Here is a 20,530-nt window from a genome sequence, read left to right on the forward strand (position 1 = left end):
ATATCCACAGTAATAATAATTAGAATCTTCATTTGTATAGCGCCAACATATTCCGCAGCGCTTTCAAGGCATGGGGGAACACAAAACAGAATGACAATTATATGTGGTATACAATTATTTGGAAAGAGACTGGATGGGCGGGGTGGAATACAGAAGGTACAGGGGCAGGAGATGAGGCACAGGGTAACACAAACAGTGCAAAAATTACATGTGGTGTTTATTTATTAGGAAACAGAAGTGGGATGGGAGATAAGGAGGTAGTGGGGCAGAAGATGTATATAGTAGGCAAAATGGAAAGCGTGGTAAGCCATAGGGAGGGGCAGAGGGCATTTTGTTGTGAGGAATGGGGATTGGATCAGGAGATTTGGTATGCCTTCCCGAAGTGGTGTGTTTTTAAGATACATCTAAAGTTCCGTGCGTCGGGAATTGTCCGGATATTTTGGGATAGCACGTTCCAGAGGACAGGTGAGGCTCTGGACAGGTCCTGAAGGCGAGCATGTGGGGAACGAATCAGAGGGGTGTTTAGTCTGAATGTGTTAGCTGATCGGAGTGTGCAGACTGGGTGGTGCACAAACAGGAGGAAGGCGATGTACGGTGGTGCGGCACTGTGGACAGCTTTGTGGGTGAGGAGCTTGAATTTAGTAATCTGGTGTTAAGGCCAGATACTCTCTTTCTGTGGAATCGATTGGCTATTAAAAGCCTAATAAGGTCCAGATATCTACTTTTCCTGTATTTTTCACATTGGCACACCCTTAATCTTGTTAAAATTCACCCCTGTAATAGACTTCTATGGTAGCTTTGCTGCACAAAACGCAGGGGATAAGAGCAGGTGCTATTTGTTTAGTGCAAGCAAAATCTGTGCACGCAAAGTATACTTATGAGAACGAACCGATTGAAATCAATGGGTTCTTGTTACCATGCGGCGGCTGCCGAGGCCGCGGGTGGTTGGTCGGCGTGGTGCATGCGCTCGTGGGTCCTGCCGGCGGCGTGTGTGCGGGCGTCTGTGAGTGCAGCTCTATGCATGAGTTCCTGTTATGAGATTCTGCTAGGAGGCATCACCTCCCCCTCTCCGCCCCTGGGCGGAGGCTTCTGTTTATAAGGCTGGCAGTGAGGTCCATTCACTGCCAGTTATTGGTTTCTGTTCCAGTGTGCTAGCGTCCTGCCTCTGACAGTCTCCTGCTTTTAGCTTCTGCTATATCTGCCAGGTTATCCATCTACCTCGGTCTGCCTGTATTTCCTGTTGGTTTTCTTCACCTGACCTTCCTGTCGGTATCCTACCCTGTTCCATCTTGGTACGCCAGCGTCCCTCCTCGGTCCCTAGCGAGTGTAGGGACCGCCGCCCAGTTGCCTGCCTGGGATTAGCCAGGAGTGGAGGCAAGTAGGCAGGGACAGGGGTTGCTGGTAAGTTCTAGGGCAACCCAGGCTGGCGTATCATCGGGTAGGATACCGTAACATAATAACTGGCCCTTAAAATTTCCCTACGGGTTTTTGTTTGGTCTCCAATGGAGACTATGAGCGTCCTTGCTAATCAGTTGCAGGAGCTAGTGGACGTGATCCAAGACCTGTCCAGTCGTGTGGTGGCCCAGGAGCAGCGGATGTTGGCGCAGGTTCCTTCCGCCGCATCTATTCCTGAACCCAAATTTCCTCTCCCTGAGGTGTTTTCTGGGGAGAGAAGCAGGTTTTTTGTTTTTCAGCAGGCATGTAGACTATATCTCCGGATGCGGCCCGGATCCTCCGGCTCTGAGTCCCAGAAGGTGGGATTGATTCTGTCCTTGTTGCGGGGTCCCTTCCAGACATGGACCTACTCCTTACCTGAGAGTTCTGCTTGCCTCCAGTCTGTTGATGCATTTTTTCAGGAACTAAGAGGTATTTTTGATGAGCCGGACCGGGCAGGGTTAGCTGTATCTCACCTCATGGCTTTGCATCAGGGGCAGCAGTGTGCTGAAGACTACTGCTCTGCGTTTAGACAGTATGCTGGTGAAACCTCCTGGAATGATGGTGCCCTCAAAGATGTGTTTTTGTTGGAATTTCTGATGCTGTCAAGGATCTAATTATTTCCCATCCCGCTCCCATAACACTTAATGAGGCGATGGCATTGGCAGTAAAGGCTGACAGGAGACTGAGATCTAGAGAAAAGGAACATCAGGCCTGTAAACTAGGGAGTCCTATAGATCTGTTCCCATTTCCCCCATGCCAGCTCCAGGGGCCGAGCCTATGGAAGTGGACCTGCTAGTTCCAGGGAACGGCGACGGTTCGGGATGACTCACCATCTTTGCCTCTACTGTGGGGAAGACGGACATCGAGTTGCAACCTGTCCACAGAAGCAACGGCAACATCAGTCTGAAGCGGCGGAAGAACTACCGATCCTAGGCGATTCTCCGAAGGGTTGCCTAGGGTCACAGGTACTCCCTAGGTTGTTGGTGCATTGTCAGATTGGCTTCCAGAATTTTATTCGGTCCAGTCAAGCCTATATTGATTCGGGTGCTGCAGTCAATCTGATTAATTTAAATTTTGTCAGACCTCTAATAACCGAATTTTCCATGCTGAAGCCCCATATGCGCTTCATTGGTATTGATTCAACCCCTCTCTCCGCAGGTGTTGTTAAATAGAGGACTCCCATTCTGCAGTACACTGTGGGTGTTCTCCATTCTGAGAATCTGTCTTTCCTAGTTATGGAAAAGATGTCTGTTGATGTAGTGCTTGGTATGCCCTGGTTGGCACTGCACAATCCCCAATTTGATTGGTCCACCCGGGAATTGACTCATTGGGGGTCATTCTGTCATAATCACCTAACTACTATAGCCATGTGCTCCACAGATACTGTGCTTATTCCAGAATATTTGTCGGATTTTCAGGACGTATTCTCCAAAGAACTGTCTGAGGCCTTGCCTCCCCATAGGGAGTGGGACTGTGGTATTGATCTGATTCCCAACAGTCCCATCCCTAAGGGAGCCATTTTCAATTTGTCAGGGTGTGAGCACGAAGCCCTTAAGTCCTATATCTCGGAGTCTCTGGTCAAACGACATATCCGGCCATCCAGGTCCCCTGCCGGGGCAGGTCTCTTCTTTGTTGAGAAGAAGGATGGGACATTGAGGCCTTGTGTGGATTATCGGGCCTTGAAAAAAATCACAGTGAAGAACCAGTGCTCCTTGCCACTAATTCCTGACTTGTTGAATCAGGTGGTAGGGGCCCACTAGTTCTCCAAACTGGACTTAAGGGGGGCTTACAAATTAATTCGCATTCGAAAGGGAGATGAATGGAAGACGGTGTTCAACACCCTGTAAGGACATTTTGAATGTCTGGTCATGCCCTTCGGACACTGTAACGACCCCGCTGTGGTTTTTCACGACTTCCTGGGGGTATTTCTGGTCATATATCTTGATGACATCCTGGTGTATTCTCCTGACTGGGATTCACATGTGCAGCACCTGAGGTTGGTTCTGACCCGTTTGCGCGAGTATCAACTTTTTGTCAAGTTGGAGAAATGTACATTTGGTTCTAAACAAGTATCTTTCCTTGGTTATGTGATTTCACCCACGGAGATTCAGATGGAGTCTGACAAAGTAGCAGCAATCTCCCAATGGGTCAGACCAGACAACCTTAAGGCTCTCCAGCGGTTCTTGGGTTTTGCAAATTTTTACCGCAAATTCATTAAGATTACTCGGTTATTGCTCAACCCTTGACCGATCTGACTAAGAAGGGGGCCGACTTGGTAAAATGGTCGCCTGCAGCCCTAGAGGCCTTTAGTCATCTAAAAAGGGCATTTACGACTGCCCCGGTGTTAATATAGCCGGATGCGCGTCTACCCTTTTTTATTGAGGTAGATGCATCTGAGGTGGGGACAGGAGCAGTATTGTTGCAGGAAGTCAGTGGGAGATCTGGGTATAGCCCATGTGCGTTCGGCAACCCAGGCTGGCGTATCATCGGGTAGGATACCATAACAGTTCTATTATCTGTGTTTGAAGGAGCCCTAATGCTGTAAAAACATGGTGTTATAGAATAAGGCCCTTCAATGGCTGCTGATACGCCTATGGTTATTAAGGGGTTAATATATATAACTACGATCACATAGCAAGCAAATGAGAACAAAGCAATTTTAAATAGAGCAATTAATATTTTTTGGTATATCAGTAGTCTTATAAATATAACTATCCTCCCAGGTCTTTAAGACTTCATATTATCTATTGCGAAGACATTTGCTGTTGAGGTAATTGGAATACTCTTGCAGTGGGCTTTTGTGAAAATGGCAATGCAGCATTTCTTCCTTCACAAACACAGATGTAGAACCCTTGTTTATGGCATCCCTAGGAATATACAGTATAGACACCTTATGAGTTAAACCTACCCTAAATACTGATCAGTACATTAAATATCAGATCATCCGAGGCTGGTGCAGTTAAACATGTCATTTGCAGAAAATCAGATATTGCTCATGTTTTATTGTGACTTTTACAAACGGACCCACTGTAGAGATGAGCGAGCATACTCGATAAGGCAAACTACTCGAGCGAGTAGTGCCTTATTCGAGTACCTGCCCACTCGTCTCTAAAGATTTGGCTGCCGGCGGGGGGCGGGAAGCGGCGGGGGAGAGCGGGGAGGAACGGAGGGGAGAGATCTCTCCCCCCCCCCGCTCCCCCCTGCTCTCCGCCGCAACAACTCAACTCTCACCCACGTCGGCAGCCAAATCTTTAGAGACGAGCGGGCAGGTACTCAAATAAGGCACTACTCGCTCGAGTAGTTTGCCTTAGCGAGTACGCTCGCTCATCTCTAACCCACTGTCTTTTTTTAATAGTACAAAATAATACTACAAATATTTGGCATGAGACAACTTTTAGTTTAGAACTCTGAAAACTAGTATGATATTGATTTTTCCAGAAAGAACAATACTTTCCTGTATGTGTTTTTAATGGCTTACCTGTCTTACTCTCACCTCAAATGTCACCTGAAGTTAACTCAGGCATTTACTTTGATGGAAACAGCTGCTAGATAGAGTGACTGTAGGATGTAGCATACTGGTTCCATGAAAGACACGCAAGCCTCTTTCAGACAAGCATATTTTTAATCTGTTTTGGTCCACATTTTGCCATCCGTAATACGGAGTTGATGCAAATCTGTTTGTGTATTTACATAGCTGTATTTTTCATAGCCATGTTTTAAAGATGCAGCATGCTCTACATTTGTCCATTTTTGCCTGTGCAGTTGCGTTCATCAGTATTTTTTTCTATTGCGCAATCTCGGATCTGTATTTATTCAGTAGCGAATAAAACCAATGACACCAAATACAGAGGCAGCAACAGATCAATCAGTGATGAAATACTAATGACATACAGTCATTAGTCGTCTGTAACCCATCTGTATTACGGATCCATATTACTGACTTGTAACAATACGCTCATGTGAAACTAGCCAGGAGCACTTTGACCTGAGTCTTAGGCCACTTTTACGAAAGAAGGAAACATATAGATACCACAGTATCACAAGGCTAGAAAATATGTAAAATACATATTTTTTGCGCTTTTTTGCTCACCCCTTCTTCAAGAAAAAAATGTAATTAAAAGCAGTCAAAAAGTCATAATTGTACCAATAGAAACCACAGGACATCCTACGAAAAAGAAGCTTTCAGACAACCACATCGACGGAAACAAAAAAGTTATGGTGGTCAGAAGATGTCGACAGAAAATTAGTTTTTTTTAAGTAGTATAACAAAAAAAACTAAATAAATTTGGTATTGTAGTAATCCCACTGACCCACTGAATAATATTGGCATGTCATTTTTGCCGCTGTATAGACCCCCAAAGATGGTAAAATTCCATTTTGCTCCACTGTTCAGTACATTAAATAATATCACCGAAAAATACAACTCAGCCCAAAAGACAAGCGCTCAGACAGCTAGACTAATGAAATGAATAAATTAGACTGAGAAAATAAATTGGGAAGGAGAGACTAAAAATTGAAAAGGCCGTGTCATTAAGGGGTTAAGTAAATTAAATTATTAATATTTATAATTTTATATAGTGTTGAGCGAACCGAATCAGTATAACCCTGTTTCGAGGTCGAACATTGAAAGAAGTTTGGTTTGGCACAAACACCAGGGTTCTACTCTTTCAGTCCGCTCAACACTATTCCTATAACACTAACACACCTAAAAAAAAACTAGAACTCTCTCAGATGGAAACATATAGATACCACTGCATTATAGGGCTAGAAAATACATAAAATACATCTTTTAATGGAAATAAACTGACCTTTTATTGATGCTAAGGATTCATAAGGATGATGCTTCTTTAAAAATTAGGTTTTTAGATCTTGTGAATCTTGGCCTGATAACGCGTCCACCAACATGTGATTTCCACGTGGATGCAAGGTGGTTTTATATCAAAACTGCCTTTTATCACTCAAGTAACGATTCTTCGGCGTGGTTGACAGCCCGGGTGGAGGATCATGGAGTTTCTCCCATTGTTATCAGTGATGCGATGCTGCCACTGGCCCCATTGAAAACAATGGGCGATGTGGGGGCACACCCAAAGACAAGATGTGCCCAAAGAATGGGGTTCATATTCATGAGAGATTTGTGCATCTCGCAACACACAAATCTTGAGTGATTTTCTTGGCCGTGTGACGTCCTGGCTGCAGGGTACTTAATACAATGGGATGTAAACTTGCCATTGCCTATGATTGCTATTGTAAATGATAAGGCATTGCAGTACAAGAGTCCTGCAATGCATTATCATAGCTGTTGTGGTTCAAGGGCCCTACAGGGACATAAAAAATGTAAAAAAAATTGTGTAAAAAGCCCTAATAAAATAACAAAACTCTTTTCTGCGCATTTTCCCCTATTTGTATAAAAAATTAAAAATGTTAAGAACCCCATATATTTGGTATCATTGTATTCGTGACGAACTGTACAATAAACTGAATGACTATTTTTGCTTGGCAAACAAAAAAAAAAAAAAACTGAGGCAAAATGCTTATTTGGTTCATTTGACCTCCAAAGAAATGCAATAAAAATGATCAAAAAGTCATGAGTATGTACTCCTAAAATGGTACCCATTGTACCAATAAAAACAACAGTTTGTCACACAAAAATCAACCTCCTTCTCGCTATGCTCCGCTCTATTGGTCTAAAGGACACTGCCCTCTCCTGGTTCTCTTCCTACCTCTCTGACCGCTCTTTCAGCGTCTCCTTTGCTGGTTCTATCTCCGCTCCACTTCCTCTCGCTGTTGGGGTACCCCAGGGCTCGGTCCTTGGTCCCCTTCTCTTCTTTATCTATACTGCCCCAATTGGACAAACCATCCACAAATTTGGCCTCCAATACCATCTCTACGCTGACGACACCCAACTATACACCTCCTCTCGTGAGATCTCTGGACCATTCCTCCAAAATATCACCGACTGTCTGTCCGCTGTCTCTAACACTATGTCCTCCCTTTTTCTCAAACTAAACCTCTCTAAAACTGACCTCCTTGTCTTTCCACCTTCCAACCGACCACCCCTCAACATCTCCATTCCAGTGTCTGGCACCATCATAACCCCCAGATGGCATGCCCGATGTCTTGGGGGTCACACTGGACTCTGACCTCTCCTTTACCCCCATATCCAATCTCTGGCCCAAACATGCCACATGCACTTCCGAAATATTGCTAAAATACGTCTGTTCCTAACCACGGACACGCTAAAGACACTCATGGCCACCCTCATCCACTCCCGGCTTGACTACTGCAACTCGCTACTCATCGGCCTCCCCCGCATTAGACTCGCTCCACTCCAATCCATACTAAATGCGGCAGCTAGGCTCATTTTTCTATCCAGTCGTTACTCAGACGCCTCTGCATTATGCCAGTCGCTGCATTGGCTGCCCATCCACTGCAGAACTAAATTTAAACTCCTCTACCTCACCCAAAAAGCTCTGCATGGCGCTGCGCCAGCATACATCGCCTCCCTCCTGTCAGTACACCACCCAGCCCGCTCACTCCGATCGGCTAACACACTCAGACTAAACACCCCAGTAATACGAACCTCACATGCTCTCCTACAGGATTTCACCAGAGCAGCACCCATCCTCTGGAACGCTCTACCCCAAGGCATCCGGACAATCCCTGATGCACGAAATTTCAGACGTGCCTTAAAAACGCACCTCTTCAGGGAAGCATACCAAATCTCCTGACCTAGTCCCCTGCCCCTCCCTATGGCGCCCCACCCTGTTTGTCTTCTAATAATTGATCTGTACATGAAATTCCCTATTGCCTGTGTTCCCCATGCCTTGATCCTCCCCCCCACCCTTTGCACCTCCTTTATCACCCCTAACCCATTTGTGTCAAACCCAATGTACGGTACCTCATATTGTAATTGTTGTATTGTTTTGCATTTATCCATGCCTGAAAGCGCTGCGGAATAAGTTGCCGCTATACAAATAAAGAATATTATTATATTTCTATCTACTGCAACTTAATATATATTTTTTCAACTTTTTTGTCTGAGTATTACATGGTCCTCAACTATAACTTATTACTGAAATGTCTCTTTTATTGTCCTTTAATGAGATTAAAATATAGATCTATATTACTGTTAGATCCATACTAAAACCTTCGTATTCACAAGCAATTGCAGCCGTTGCATACACACTGGCATAAAGCTTGCCATATAGTTTTACATTGTAATTCATCTGAGTTGTGTTTTGCATGTAGGATAAATCACCGCTATGCCTGGCTTCCAAATATTAATGTGGATCAAAGGCAGTATGTTGCATTGTTTGACTCAACAGCACGACGCTGCATAGAGCTGATAAGGTGATTTCAGTCAGGTGTACAGAGAGTCTGTGTCTGATGCTTGGTCTCTGTGCAGCTGGCTATGGCTGGGGAACCGCTGCCTCCAGCAGAACCACTTGTTTTTGTTTGGCTCGTTCGCAGCTGTTAGATCTCTGCCTGAATGTGGTTTATTTGATCAGCTGAAGATGCCTTTCATTTGTCACTGATGATGGACAGCTAACATAATAAGTGCTGTGATTCACTTTTATCTGCAGTATGTTACGGCTAGAATACCATGGTGTAATGTCTCGAAATATATGTCAGTGCATATACATATGTTGGAAGGCTTCTTCATGTTCTAGCAGTTCTGCATAATCATTGTTGCTCATTAAAGGGAAGCTGTAATGTCCTTTATGCTGCCCTCAGCGGCCTGTCACTTATGGGGTGATGTGCAGTGATTTTTAAGAACTTACAAACTGTTACTGCAGCTCACAGTAAAAGATGAGTGATGGGAGCTTATTCATGAAGTGCTGACCAATGAAATCAGCATATCAGTCACTACTTTATGCTGCCCACGGTGAGGGCAGAGTAAAGTACATGGCCGGTTTCCTCTAACCCCATCACACCCCAGGACGTATATGTAAATCCTCAGAACGCAGGGTTAATATGGTGTGGCTTAGAAGCCAAGCCCGCTCCATACACTGCTGATGTTAGGTGATCGGAGTTCATCATGTAGGACAGTATTCAGCATGGCTGAGCTGTTGTGATGCGATTAAATATCTGTAAATAACTCAGCTGAAACATCATGTCTGTGAGTCTCTGCTTCTGTCCATCCTCCTTCCCCCTCCCTTCTGCTGTCATAGATTTCAGAGATCTGGTGACCCCCTCCCTCCCCTACAATTCCTGTTCTGCTGTTGGGATGTTTCCAGTAACAGAAACAACATCACTTGAAAACAGGTAGTGGACAAGTTAGGAGGGAGAGCAACCCCTAGTATCCAGTAGTTTAGATTGATATTTCGTTACAAAAAAGTGATTTTAGGTAATTAACCCTTTTGCGAATTATCACACTGGCTATCATATATGCTCTGGTTGTTTGAAAAGTTTAGTGACCGTTTAATAAATTCCCCTTTTTTGTAGGATAGGCCTTAAATGGGTTGTCAGAGATCAGAAAAAAATTGAATTGTCCATTGGCTGTGTGTGGCATTGCAGCTCAGCCCCATTAAAGAGAATGAGCCTGAAATCCAAACAAGGCAAAACCTATGGAAAAATGTGGTGCAGTTTCAGAGAAAACATATTTTATAGTGCATTGTTAATGAGGGTCCATCCACACTGAAACTTCCACGTATACAAGAAATGTACATAAAAAAGCATGCAAAACCGCATGCGTGTTAAGCATACTCTTGCATTATACATTTCATCTGTTTTGATTTGTTTTTGATATGAAAAACGTGTTTATCACTGTAAATTTTTAATTTTTATTTTTTTAAATAAAGTTTTGTAGTTCAACGCTTTTATTCCTTTAAGGCATCTGATTGCAAAAAATATATACATTAATAAGCTTATGGAAATCTACAGCAATATATTTCCATACGTTTTCCACTGACTGCAATGTTAATAAAAAGTATACGTTTCCATACTTTTTTGTGGGACAGAAAAGCATAGTAGGCGACGCTTTTCAATCTTACCAAAAAAAATTAAAAATGCACAGAAATTCATGCCTCGCTAAATGTAGTCAAATTTATTTAATCCATTATTGGAGTAAAAATGTGTGCTTCATGAGTGATCATAGGGAAGCACATGAAACAATACCTCTGTAGCGCCACCTATTGGAAGGCAGCATTCCTGCAAGTCAATGTCAGACCTTTTCGACAAGCTATTTTACCAATTTGCATATTTCCCAGAGGAGCATGGATGGCCTTAAAAGTTTCCACACTCACTTCCTAGGTGTCTCCTCAGACACCTTCTAGGTGCTGTCCTTAAGGAAAAATGATACCCTTCCTGACTCACATCTATAGGCCTCTCACTAGCCAAGCCAGAAACCTACTGCACACTGATGAGGGGCAAAAGCCCTGAAGCGACTGTCTGTGTATGGTATTCTGGCCTGGCTTACAATTCCCATTCATTGTTATAAGGCTTGCCTAAAGAGCCTGACATTGACTTGCAGAAATTCTGCCTTACAATAGGTGGCACTGCAGCATCCTGTAGGGTGACCCCAGACACAAGGCACACGTTGAGGAGCTGGGAGGTTAGAGTGGACACTTGTCACAGTGGCACTTACTAGGCTCCCTCCCGGAGGGACACATGTAGCCTCGGCCAGAGCAGTGCTGGTCCTCTTCCAGACACTCCTAGGAGAGGGATGGCCAATAAACATAAGAACAGGAGATAAAGTTGTCACGGGTGATGCCACTGTGCCGTTACCTACCGGAATGACCCTCAGTGGTAAATAAAGGAGCCGCAGACTGTGTAACGTATCTCAAGTCCCTGGGAACGGTCAGGGCCTGGAAAAACTTCACTTGATAACCTTACCAGGATGCAATGAAGAATACACTGGTGCAGGTAAACAGAAGATTAGAGATCAGGGAGGAAACACAGGATGACACCGGTCCTGCAGTCGCAGTTATCTGACAGGAACCGCTCCTGGAAGGGGAACTCTCCAGAGGAGGATAGGGGTAGGGTCATTCCACAGACACTGTACCTCTGCACGGTAGTTTTGGCCATCTTTTCTCGCTCACTCTCAATCTCTCTCTTACTTGTCCTCACTGTTGGCTCCTGGCATTGGGGTACTCAGGGAACCTCTCTTTTTCTTCCACTCTTCACCACATGAGGGTTGAAGGTACCCCCCTGTGGCTGGCACTCTGAAGACTCAGGAACCCAGAAGACGGTGGACTCCCCCTTCCCGCTCTGTGACACTCATACTTATCATCTCTCACATACTACATGACAGGACATAAATTGATACATTTGCAGTCATCTCCCAGTCTCATGCAAATGGTAACCTCTCATGTGCTGCAGCTGTGCAATACACATAACAAGATGTCTAGACAACTTTGCACAGCGCATCTGCAAAAGACATGACATGTATGACATTTATGGAGGGGCCATGAATATACATTCTGGGTCACTACTACAGCACTTCAGAAGTATTGTTCCATCTTCCCTATTTGCATATTTCCATGGACTTATAAGTCTCCTCACACCTTCTAAGTGCTATACTCATATGGCAAGCCTTTACTTGTTGTCATTGAATTTTTTTGTAGGTCTAGAGAATCATATCAAGCATGAAAAAATTTAGCTTGGAATATGTGTTTCCTCATGTAATATATAGAAATATTATGATTATTAGATGTCTTTATAGCAGCAGGATTACTCTTGAAAGAATAATAAGCATTTCAATTTTATTGTATTAATTTCTCCCTAGACCTTCGACCACTGGACATGTTGTCAGAAGTGATCTCCCCAAGCAAGTCCTTAGCGGGGTTGCAGATGATACAGTCTCAGGGCGCTCGTGGGTTTCGTCTTTCTGCATCACCACATGTGCTTAGTTTTCCATCATCACGTCTATTCAAAAACTGCCATCTCTTTCCAGAGGAGTTTTCCCTTGTTATCACTATAAAGATCCCCAGCCTTCCATCCAAGGTAATTAATTGACTACAGAAACTCTTACCCATGTTCTTCCATTCTCATTCTAATAAAGCAATTATGATTACTTTGTTTCTAACATGGTAAAACACATCTGAAATGTAATAATGTCAGGTTACATTTAACATGTTCACCTATTGGTACCAATCGGTCATAAAATGGACAAATGAGGTTGTTCATGGCTCCAGATGCCGTTCTGAAAAACAGTGGCTGTGAAGTCACCAAAGGGTCCCAATTAGGCTGCGGTAGACCATAGAGGGGACTCAGCTATTTTATTGGGAGTGGGGGGCACAGAGGGGCCATATTAATTTTGTAGATGGGTGGGGTCAAAGTTACTTTATGGGGTGGAGCACAGAGTGCACAATGAGCACAGTTACATTGTAGAGGGGGCCACAAAGAGAGCACAAATACTTTGTGGGGGGGGGGGGGGATCACCATAGGGGAGCCCACTGTGACGTCATCACCCAAGAGCCCATATAATCCGGGGAATAGTCCTGGATGAGACAGCACATTGGTCATCACTGATGTATTTCTTCTTCTGACCAATAAATAGTGGCTCTATAGAAATTTGTTTATAACTACCCTCCATATCAGAAATCTCACGCAGGCCGAAGAATAGCCAAAGTACCTCTCGACAGCTAAACCATACCAGAAGCCCAAATTGCTCTAAATATGATATTTGTGGACTGTGGATAGAGAGAGCTTTTCAGCGTTGTCAGAAATTGTTCTCTCTCTCTCCAACTGGTTTATTTCAAGCAGCTGTTAAATGAAAGGTCAGTTCAATTAGCTAATATCCTTTAAAGTGATTCCATTGTTTCATATTTTGTCTATAATTCAGCTCTGATTAATTACATAATGTACTCTTGGAGGGGTCAGAGAACATATATATGTAGTGGATATAAAAGTCTACACTCATGTTCATTTGCCATGTTTTTGTCATGTTAAAAAATCCACCAAAGAGGAATCATTTCAGGTTTATCTCCACCTTCAATGTGATCCGTTATCTCTATAATTCCATTGAATAACAAACTGAAATCATTTAGTGTAAAAAAATAAAGTAACGCGGCTGCATAAATATACACACCCTAAAATGTAATACTTTGTTGATTTACCCTTTCATTTTATGGCAACATTCAGTCTTTTGGGGTAGGTGTCTATCAACATGGAATATCTTGATTTGGCAATCTTTGCCCACTTTTCCTTGCAAAAGTATTTAAAACTGTCAGCTTGCAAGTACATCTCATGTGTAGCGCCCTCATTAAGTCAACCCACAGATAATCAATGGGATTCAGGTCTGGGCTCTGGCTGAGACATTCAAAACTTGGATCTTCTGGTGAAGCTATTCTTTCACTGATTTGGAAGTATGCTTTCGGTCATTATCAAGCTGAAAGGTGAAATACCTCTTCATCTTCAGCTTTTTAGCAGATGCCTAAAGGTTTTATGCCAAAATGGACCAATTTTTGGAACTGTTCGTAATTCCCTCCACCTTGGCTAAAGCCCCAGTTCCAGCAGTAGAAAAACAGCTCCAAAGTATAATGCTGCCTCCACCATCTTCACTGCGGGTATGGGGTTCTTTTGGGGATGTGCAGTGTTGGCTTTGCATTAAAAATACCTTTGTGAAAACCAAAATTTGTGTCAGCCTCAAAACCTTTGGCCATGACTTGTATATAGTGTATATGTGTATATGTATGTATGTATATAATATATTCATACCCTTGGCTTTCTGTAGCCATCTATTCACTGGAAAGTGATAAAAGTTTGATCGCTGGGGTCTGGGACTCCAGACTGGGTCACGTGAACGGTGTACTTCGAGTTGCCCTAGAGAATAGAATGGTAGTGCACATCCCTTCATTCCCAATTTATGAATCTATCTATCTATCTATCTATCTATCTATCTATCTATCTATCTATCTATCTATCTATCTATCTCATATCTATCTATCTATCTCATATCTATCTATCTATCTCATATCTATCTATCTATCTATCTATCTATCTATCTATCTATCCCCTATCTATCTATCTCATATCTATCTATCTATCTCATATCTATTTATCTATCTCATATCTATCTATCTATCTATCTATCTATCTATCTATCTATCTCATATCTATCTATCTATCTATCTATCTATCTATCTATCTATCTATCTATCTATCTATCTATCTATCTATCTATCCCCTATCTATCTAATATCTATCTATCTCATATCTATCTATCTATTTATCTATCTCATATCTATTTATCTATCTCATATCTATCTATCTATCTCATATCTATCTATCTATCTATCTATCTATCTATCTATCTCATATCTATCTATCTATCTATCTATCTATCTATCTATCTCATATCTATCTATCGATCTATCTTTCTATCTCCTATCTATCTATCTATCTATCTATCTATCTATCTATCTATCTATCTATCTCATATCTATCTATCTATTTATCTATCTCATATCTATTTATCTATCTCATATCTATCTATCTATCTCATATCTATCTATCTATCTATCTATCTATCTATCTATCTATCTCATATCTATCTATCTATCTATCTATCTATCTATCTATCTATCTATCTATCTATCTCATATCTATCTATCGATCTATCTTTCTATCTCCAGGTAACATTCAATGAGTTTTTTTGTGCTTTTTTTCATTTTAGAAAAATGAATATCTGTTCACAGTGATAACCGAAAAAAAAGGACACGTCCTTCTTGGCTTGAGATACTCTGAAAGCAAACTTCACTTCTTATTCTGGAATGTAGAAGACTCCCAAGAATGGCAGATGAAAGTTACATTTCGTGGCGTCTCTCTAGCCGACGATCAGTGGCACACATTTGTTCTAGCTGTATCTGCCCTTTCTGTTTCCCTCTCCATTGACTGCAGTATCCCTCTGGAAGTGTGAGTCAGATATAAAGTAATTGTCTGGTGCATCTAAATGAATACTGATAACTTTTAGGTTTCTTGCAAAACATTTCTTAAATTCTCGTTATTGACCTTGCTTTTCACCTGAAATTTCTATTTACTGTCAAAGCTCATCCCAGGCTTGCTTGGGAATTGTTATGAGCTATTAGTGTTCATCATTGTTTTTTCTCCTCTGGTAATATTAAAAGCAGACCATTAATATAATCACAACATGCTGCGCACCTCCAAGACCTGTCGAGCACTTTTCTATTGGTGACTCATTTTGATTTTCTTTTTATGAGCAAATCTATCTAGTTCTTGGTGTGACACATACATACCTGCACCTCTGCATTCTAATGTTCGGAGCCCCTCCCTGTTTTTCATAAACGAAAATACAATTTATTTTTAAATGTCCACAAATTCAAAATCTGTATTTTAGTCTATGTTAAAGTAGATAGTGTGGTGAAAAATACAAGGTTTAAGTAAGCAACAGATGCAAGGGGTGGACAAAAATATGGAAGCGCCATACGAAATGCATGGGATTTTAGTCATTAGCACTGAGCTACCCTTTTTACTCCTGCTTGGTTGAGAGCTTTCCTGCTAAATTTGTATTTACTTCACTGCTTGCCCTGCTCTGGGTGGTTTTGGGAGGCAGCAGCTAAGTGGCTCAAACCCCTGACCAATGGAACCTTCTTGCTCCGGCAGATGTTCACTTCTGCCCAGCAGCATATGTGTCATATTACCTCCACTTAATTGGTCTCTACATCTCTTATTGAAATATGATTTATAATTCCTTGTAACTTAAGGCATGCATTTTGTATGGTGTTTCCATATTTTTGTCCACCCCCTATATTTTGCTTGTCTTACACTTTTTCCAGACCCCAAAGGTACAAATCCAAACTGTATAACCAAAGCCGCCTACAAAGGATTAAAACAAATAAATCAATGCTACAGTATATAAAAGAAGTACAAAATTCAGACCCTTACATTCATAATGACTTAAGCCCAATGATTAATGCATGATTATGCGCTAACATAGAACATGCTGAAATCTTTATTTTGCGCAATATGTGTGAGAAGCAACATGGGAGCCTATGGTAGATTGGTACAACATGTTACACACGTACAATATGCGAGCGCAATACGCTGAGGCCATATGTTTGTGTGAAGGAGACCGAATAGAATAGACTAGACAGGTTTTAAATATGTCATGTTTATCACAGTGACTTCGGTGAATGATAAATCTGGAATATCTTTAGACTGTCTAGTGCCAAAATTTGGGGACAGAAAGCTACTGAAACTTCAGTAGTAAATCTGGCCTAATCTTCCCACTATCTTCTCCTCCATAGCTGTTAACTAAGCAAGCATGATATTTCTATGCTGAAAGTGAGAAAAGTGCTGGAAAGACTAACTGAATTGTAATCTGTCTGATTCATGTTTGCCTTGATGGCAGGGCGCAGTCTGCAAGTCACCATATTGTAGACATGACTGTCACATCTATCTGAGACTGCTGACAAAACTAGGGTGTGCAGGATACCGCAGCAGTCTGGACAGATGTGTTGCCGGGGGGACACAGGTGTTTATAGCTAGATGTAGAACCAGACAGAAAACGAGGGTGCAGATCTAAATAGAACATTCGGAGCCTCCCCAACTGGATCTGCCTTGAAGTGGAGCACCTGCTCCGAAAAAGACAACCCGATTGTTTGTACGAGGCAAGGTCTCAAGTCAGAGAGGAACTAAGGAACCAAACTGGAGATTACAGAAGGACTGGATATAGAACACTAACAGAAAACAGATATGCGAAGTACAAAACAATACACAGGTGTGCTGAGAGTCCTGACAGAGCCACAATACAAGAAGTATAATCAGCGCCCTCAGCGAGGAGGAGACTGTTTATATGTCATGAGAAAGTAGCAGCCTGGCTGTCTGCGTTGTCAATCAACCCAGCCAGGCCATCAGCTGAACAACTCTAATAAAGTTATGCCCCCTGTCCACTGGCGTTGGGGAATATCGCTGGCGATATTCCACCGCCCAAGAGCAGGGGAGAGAACTGACAGCTCTCCCCGGTGAGCCTATCTGACAGATAGGCTCACCGCGGAGAATCGTGGCAAATTGCGGAGAAACGCAGCATGCCGCGATTTGAGTCCCACGAGCAGTGAATCGCTATAATTCTCCGCTCGTAGACAGGGGATGCGCTATGGAAAGTGTGCAATGCGTTACCTGCGGCCGGATTATCGCTGCGGATCATGCAGTGCACAATCGCCCGTGAACAGGAGCCCTTACTGATTAGTTGGCTTAACTACGAACTACAAATCAGTCCTCCAACTAAACAGCAGCAGGGAACTGTTTAACCCTTGAAAACCAGGTCTGACCGAAACATGCATACACCAGCCGGTGCACCACATAATCTGGAGCTGAAGTTGTGATGTCACTCTGGACCCAATCCCAAGACACCGAAGAAACGGAAGAAAATGCTACCATAACTTATAGCAAAAGCTTATAGGAATAGGAGGACTCATAGGCTTTTTCTATTAATCCTGATGGCATTTAAACAGTAGTTTTCACATGAAAACTATATCTCCGCGTTCAGATTCTCCTCCTCTACCATATGCTGCCCTCATATTGAGTGGCTTTAAAACGTGATGGACTAACATAGTAAATTCTGTATATTTGTCTATGACTTCATGATATGTCATGCATATTTTCAACATAAATATGGTAATAGAAGTCGTAGAAAGTATGCAAGAAATCTCATGAAGTCATAGTCAAATGTTATACTATGTGTGATTTTTGAGTTTTACTTGTGAGTTTTATGTATTTGATGTCCACATTATTCTTTCAGTTTACTTGACGGGTATTTTTTATTTTCAGACGCATTTCTTTATTTAGCAGTTAAAATGAATTATGTGCCTAATTGTGGGAAAATAATTACAGCGAATTGAAACAGCAGCTACTTTTTACCCACAGAAACAATAAAAATTAGTTTCAAATAAATCTATTGCGTTTCTCCGCTCATTAATGACTCCAGCCATTTGCCAGTGTGTGTCTAAATTAAAATTTAAGCTCTCTGGGGAAATAAGACTGCCAAGAATAAGATATAAGCTGTACTTAGACAATGCTTGTTTTAATGTACATGACTTCTTCTGGTGTAGCAGACAATATAATTTAACAATGAACTCGTGATACTTTGTCATCAGCATTACTTGTATTGTACATAAATCTATATTAGGTTTTTCTTATTTTTGGCTTTCTAAGGCTTGAAACAGTTGTGTATTTACTACTGTGATTATAATGAAGCAATTATTTTTTTTTTATGTTTAGTATTCTAGACAAACCATTTCCAGCATCCCTAAGCACCATCAACTCCCGGGTATATGTTGGAAGCAGAAGACGACGGAAAGGTTTTTTTTCTGTAAGTGCTAAGCTACTAAATTCACTAAGGAGCTCTGTGACCATATAACACCATAAAGTAAGAGGCTGAGTACATTTATATAGGTCATAGAAAATCTCCAGTGACTCCTAATATTCTTATCATTTAGAGCAGGGGGCACATTTTTTCTGGTACTAAATACTAGTGTTGAGCGAACTTTTCAAAAGTTCGGTTTGTTTAGTTTGCTGAATTCTGGCAAAACTTTTGGTTCGGGCTGAAGTAGTTCAAACTGAACTGGAACTTCACCAATACCCCTAAAACTGGTGTATAGCACTGTCTAAGAGACATAAAAGCCCTGTATAATACTCTTAGCAGGGCCGTAACTATAGAGGATGCAGGGGATGCGGTTGCACCCGGGCCCAGGAGCCTTAGGGGGCCCATAAGGCTCCTCTTCTCCATATAGGGAGCCCAGTACTATGAATAAAGCGTTATAGTTGGGGGCCCCATTACAGTTTTGCATTGGGGCCCAGGAGCTTCAAGATATGCCTCTGACTCTTAGGTCACCTCAGAGTGTATCTAAGTACTTTTGAGCTGTTTTTAAGGCAAAGTTAAGGAAGGAAGGAAGGAAGGAGGGAAGTGAGTTTGGCTGAGATGAGCCGCCTAAGGTTTAGTTCGCACCAAACCAAACTTTGAGCAAGGTGTGATCCAAAACAGGCTTCTGCTGTTTTGGTTCATTCAACACTAGTAAATACTTCAGTAGCTGCAGAACCTCTTGGTAGCAGGTGTGAACTTATCATACAGGCATTAGCACAAGGCGCACAACTCTTGAGTCAGATATATCTAGTGCAGAAAACGTAAAGAGATAAATACTGCTCAACGGTTAGTTGGCACAAGTGTATTATAATTATAATGGCTGATAAGAGGCCCATGTCTATTACTTCCAGTGAGTCCTGACTAGTGTTGAGCAAACCAAAACCTTAGAACCCTGTTTTGGGTCAAACTTTGCTGAAAGTTCAGTTTGGCAAAAACCCAAACCAAGATTTTGGCAACTTTCTATTTGAAACAGGGTTCGACTGGTTTGGTTTGCTCAACACTAGTCATGAACACTGGTGTATAACAATGTCTAAGAGCCATAAAAGCCCTGTATTACACTCTCTCAGCTTTAGAGGTTTGGTGAACTTCTAGTTCAGTTTGAAATAATTTGGAAAAAAACAAACTTTTAAAAAAGTTCGGCAAACTGGCCGAACCGAACATTTCAAAAGTTCGCTCACCAGTCCTGACCCATCTGAGTTCACTCCTCTTTCACAGCCAGTAATGTAGCTTTAGGGGCTGGAGAGGTACTACCTGCCTGGGGCCTGAAGGGACCCAAAGGCCCCTCTACTACATTAGAAAGCATCATATTATGAATGGCACATGATAGGTAGGGGACAGATTTTGCATTGAGGTTTAGGAGCAATTCCTTTAGTCAGTGGAATTGTGATGAAAACAAAATGTAGAGTGATAACATATATGGTCCACATTATAATTATTTCTGCTTAGTTTGTATACTTCAGATTTGCATGTAGCATTTCATAAGTGGCACAAAACGTCAGTACTACACTACCATGTGTTTTTTTAATGTTTCCTTCTGATAATTGGCAACTAAAAAAGTTCACTTGAAGAGAATAGCTAATTGAAGCAAATTAGCATTGACTGCATTTCAGCAATGTCTATTATGTGGATAGCTGTAATTTTTCCTTTAAGTACACAATTATAAGAGCTATTTTCTACTTGTAGCAGACCTCCAATTTATTGGTGCCACATTAAAGAAATACATCATTTTTTGTAAACTTGATTAAAAGACAACTTATGCTCATCTACCAG

At 42.0% G+C, this 20,530-nt stretch overlaps 1 protein-coding gene across 1 annotated transcript in view; it reads left to right on the forward strand.

Annotated features, from left to right (window-relative positions):
• Window positions 1-20,530, forward strand: part of TSPEAR (thrombospondin type laminin G domain and EAR repeats) — a 133,451-nt gene that overhangs the window by 45,530 nt on the left and 67,391 nt on the right. Inside the window, exons 2-4 of the mRNA XM_066575665.1 lie at window positions 12,164-12,381; window positions 15,056-15,294; window positions 18,619-18,709. Coding sequence (XP_066431762.1) covers window positions 12,164-12,381; window positions 15,056-15,294; window positions 18,619-18,709 — 548 coding nt within the window. The remainder of the gene's footprint in view (window positions 1-12,163; window positions 12,382-15,055; window positions 15,295-18,618; window positions 18,710-20,530) is intronic.

The sequence above is a fragment of the Eleutherodactylus coqui genome, chromosome 8 (assembly GCF_035609145.1).
Source record: "Eleutherodactylus coqui strain aEleCoq1 chromosome 8, aEleCoq1.hap1, whole genome shotgun sequence".
NCBI classification, from domain to species: Eukaryota; Metazoa; Chordata; class Amphibia; order Anura; family Eleutherodactylidae; genus Eleutherodactylus; species Eleutherodactylus coqui.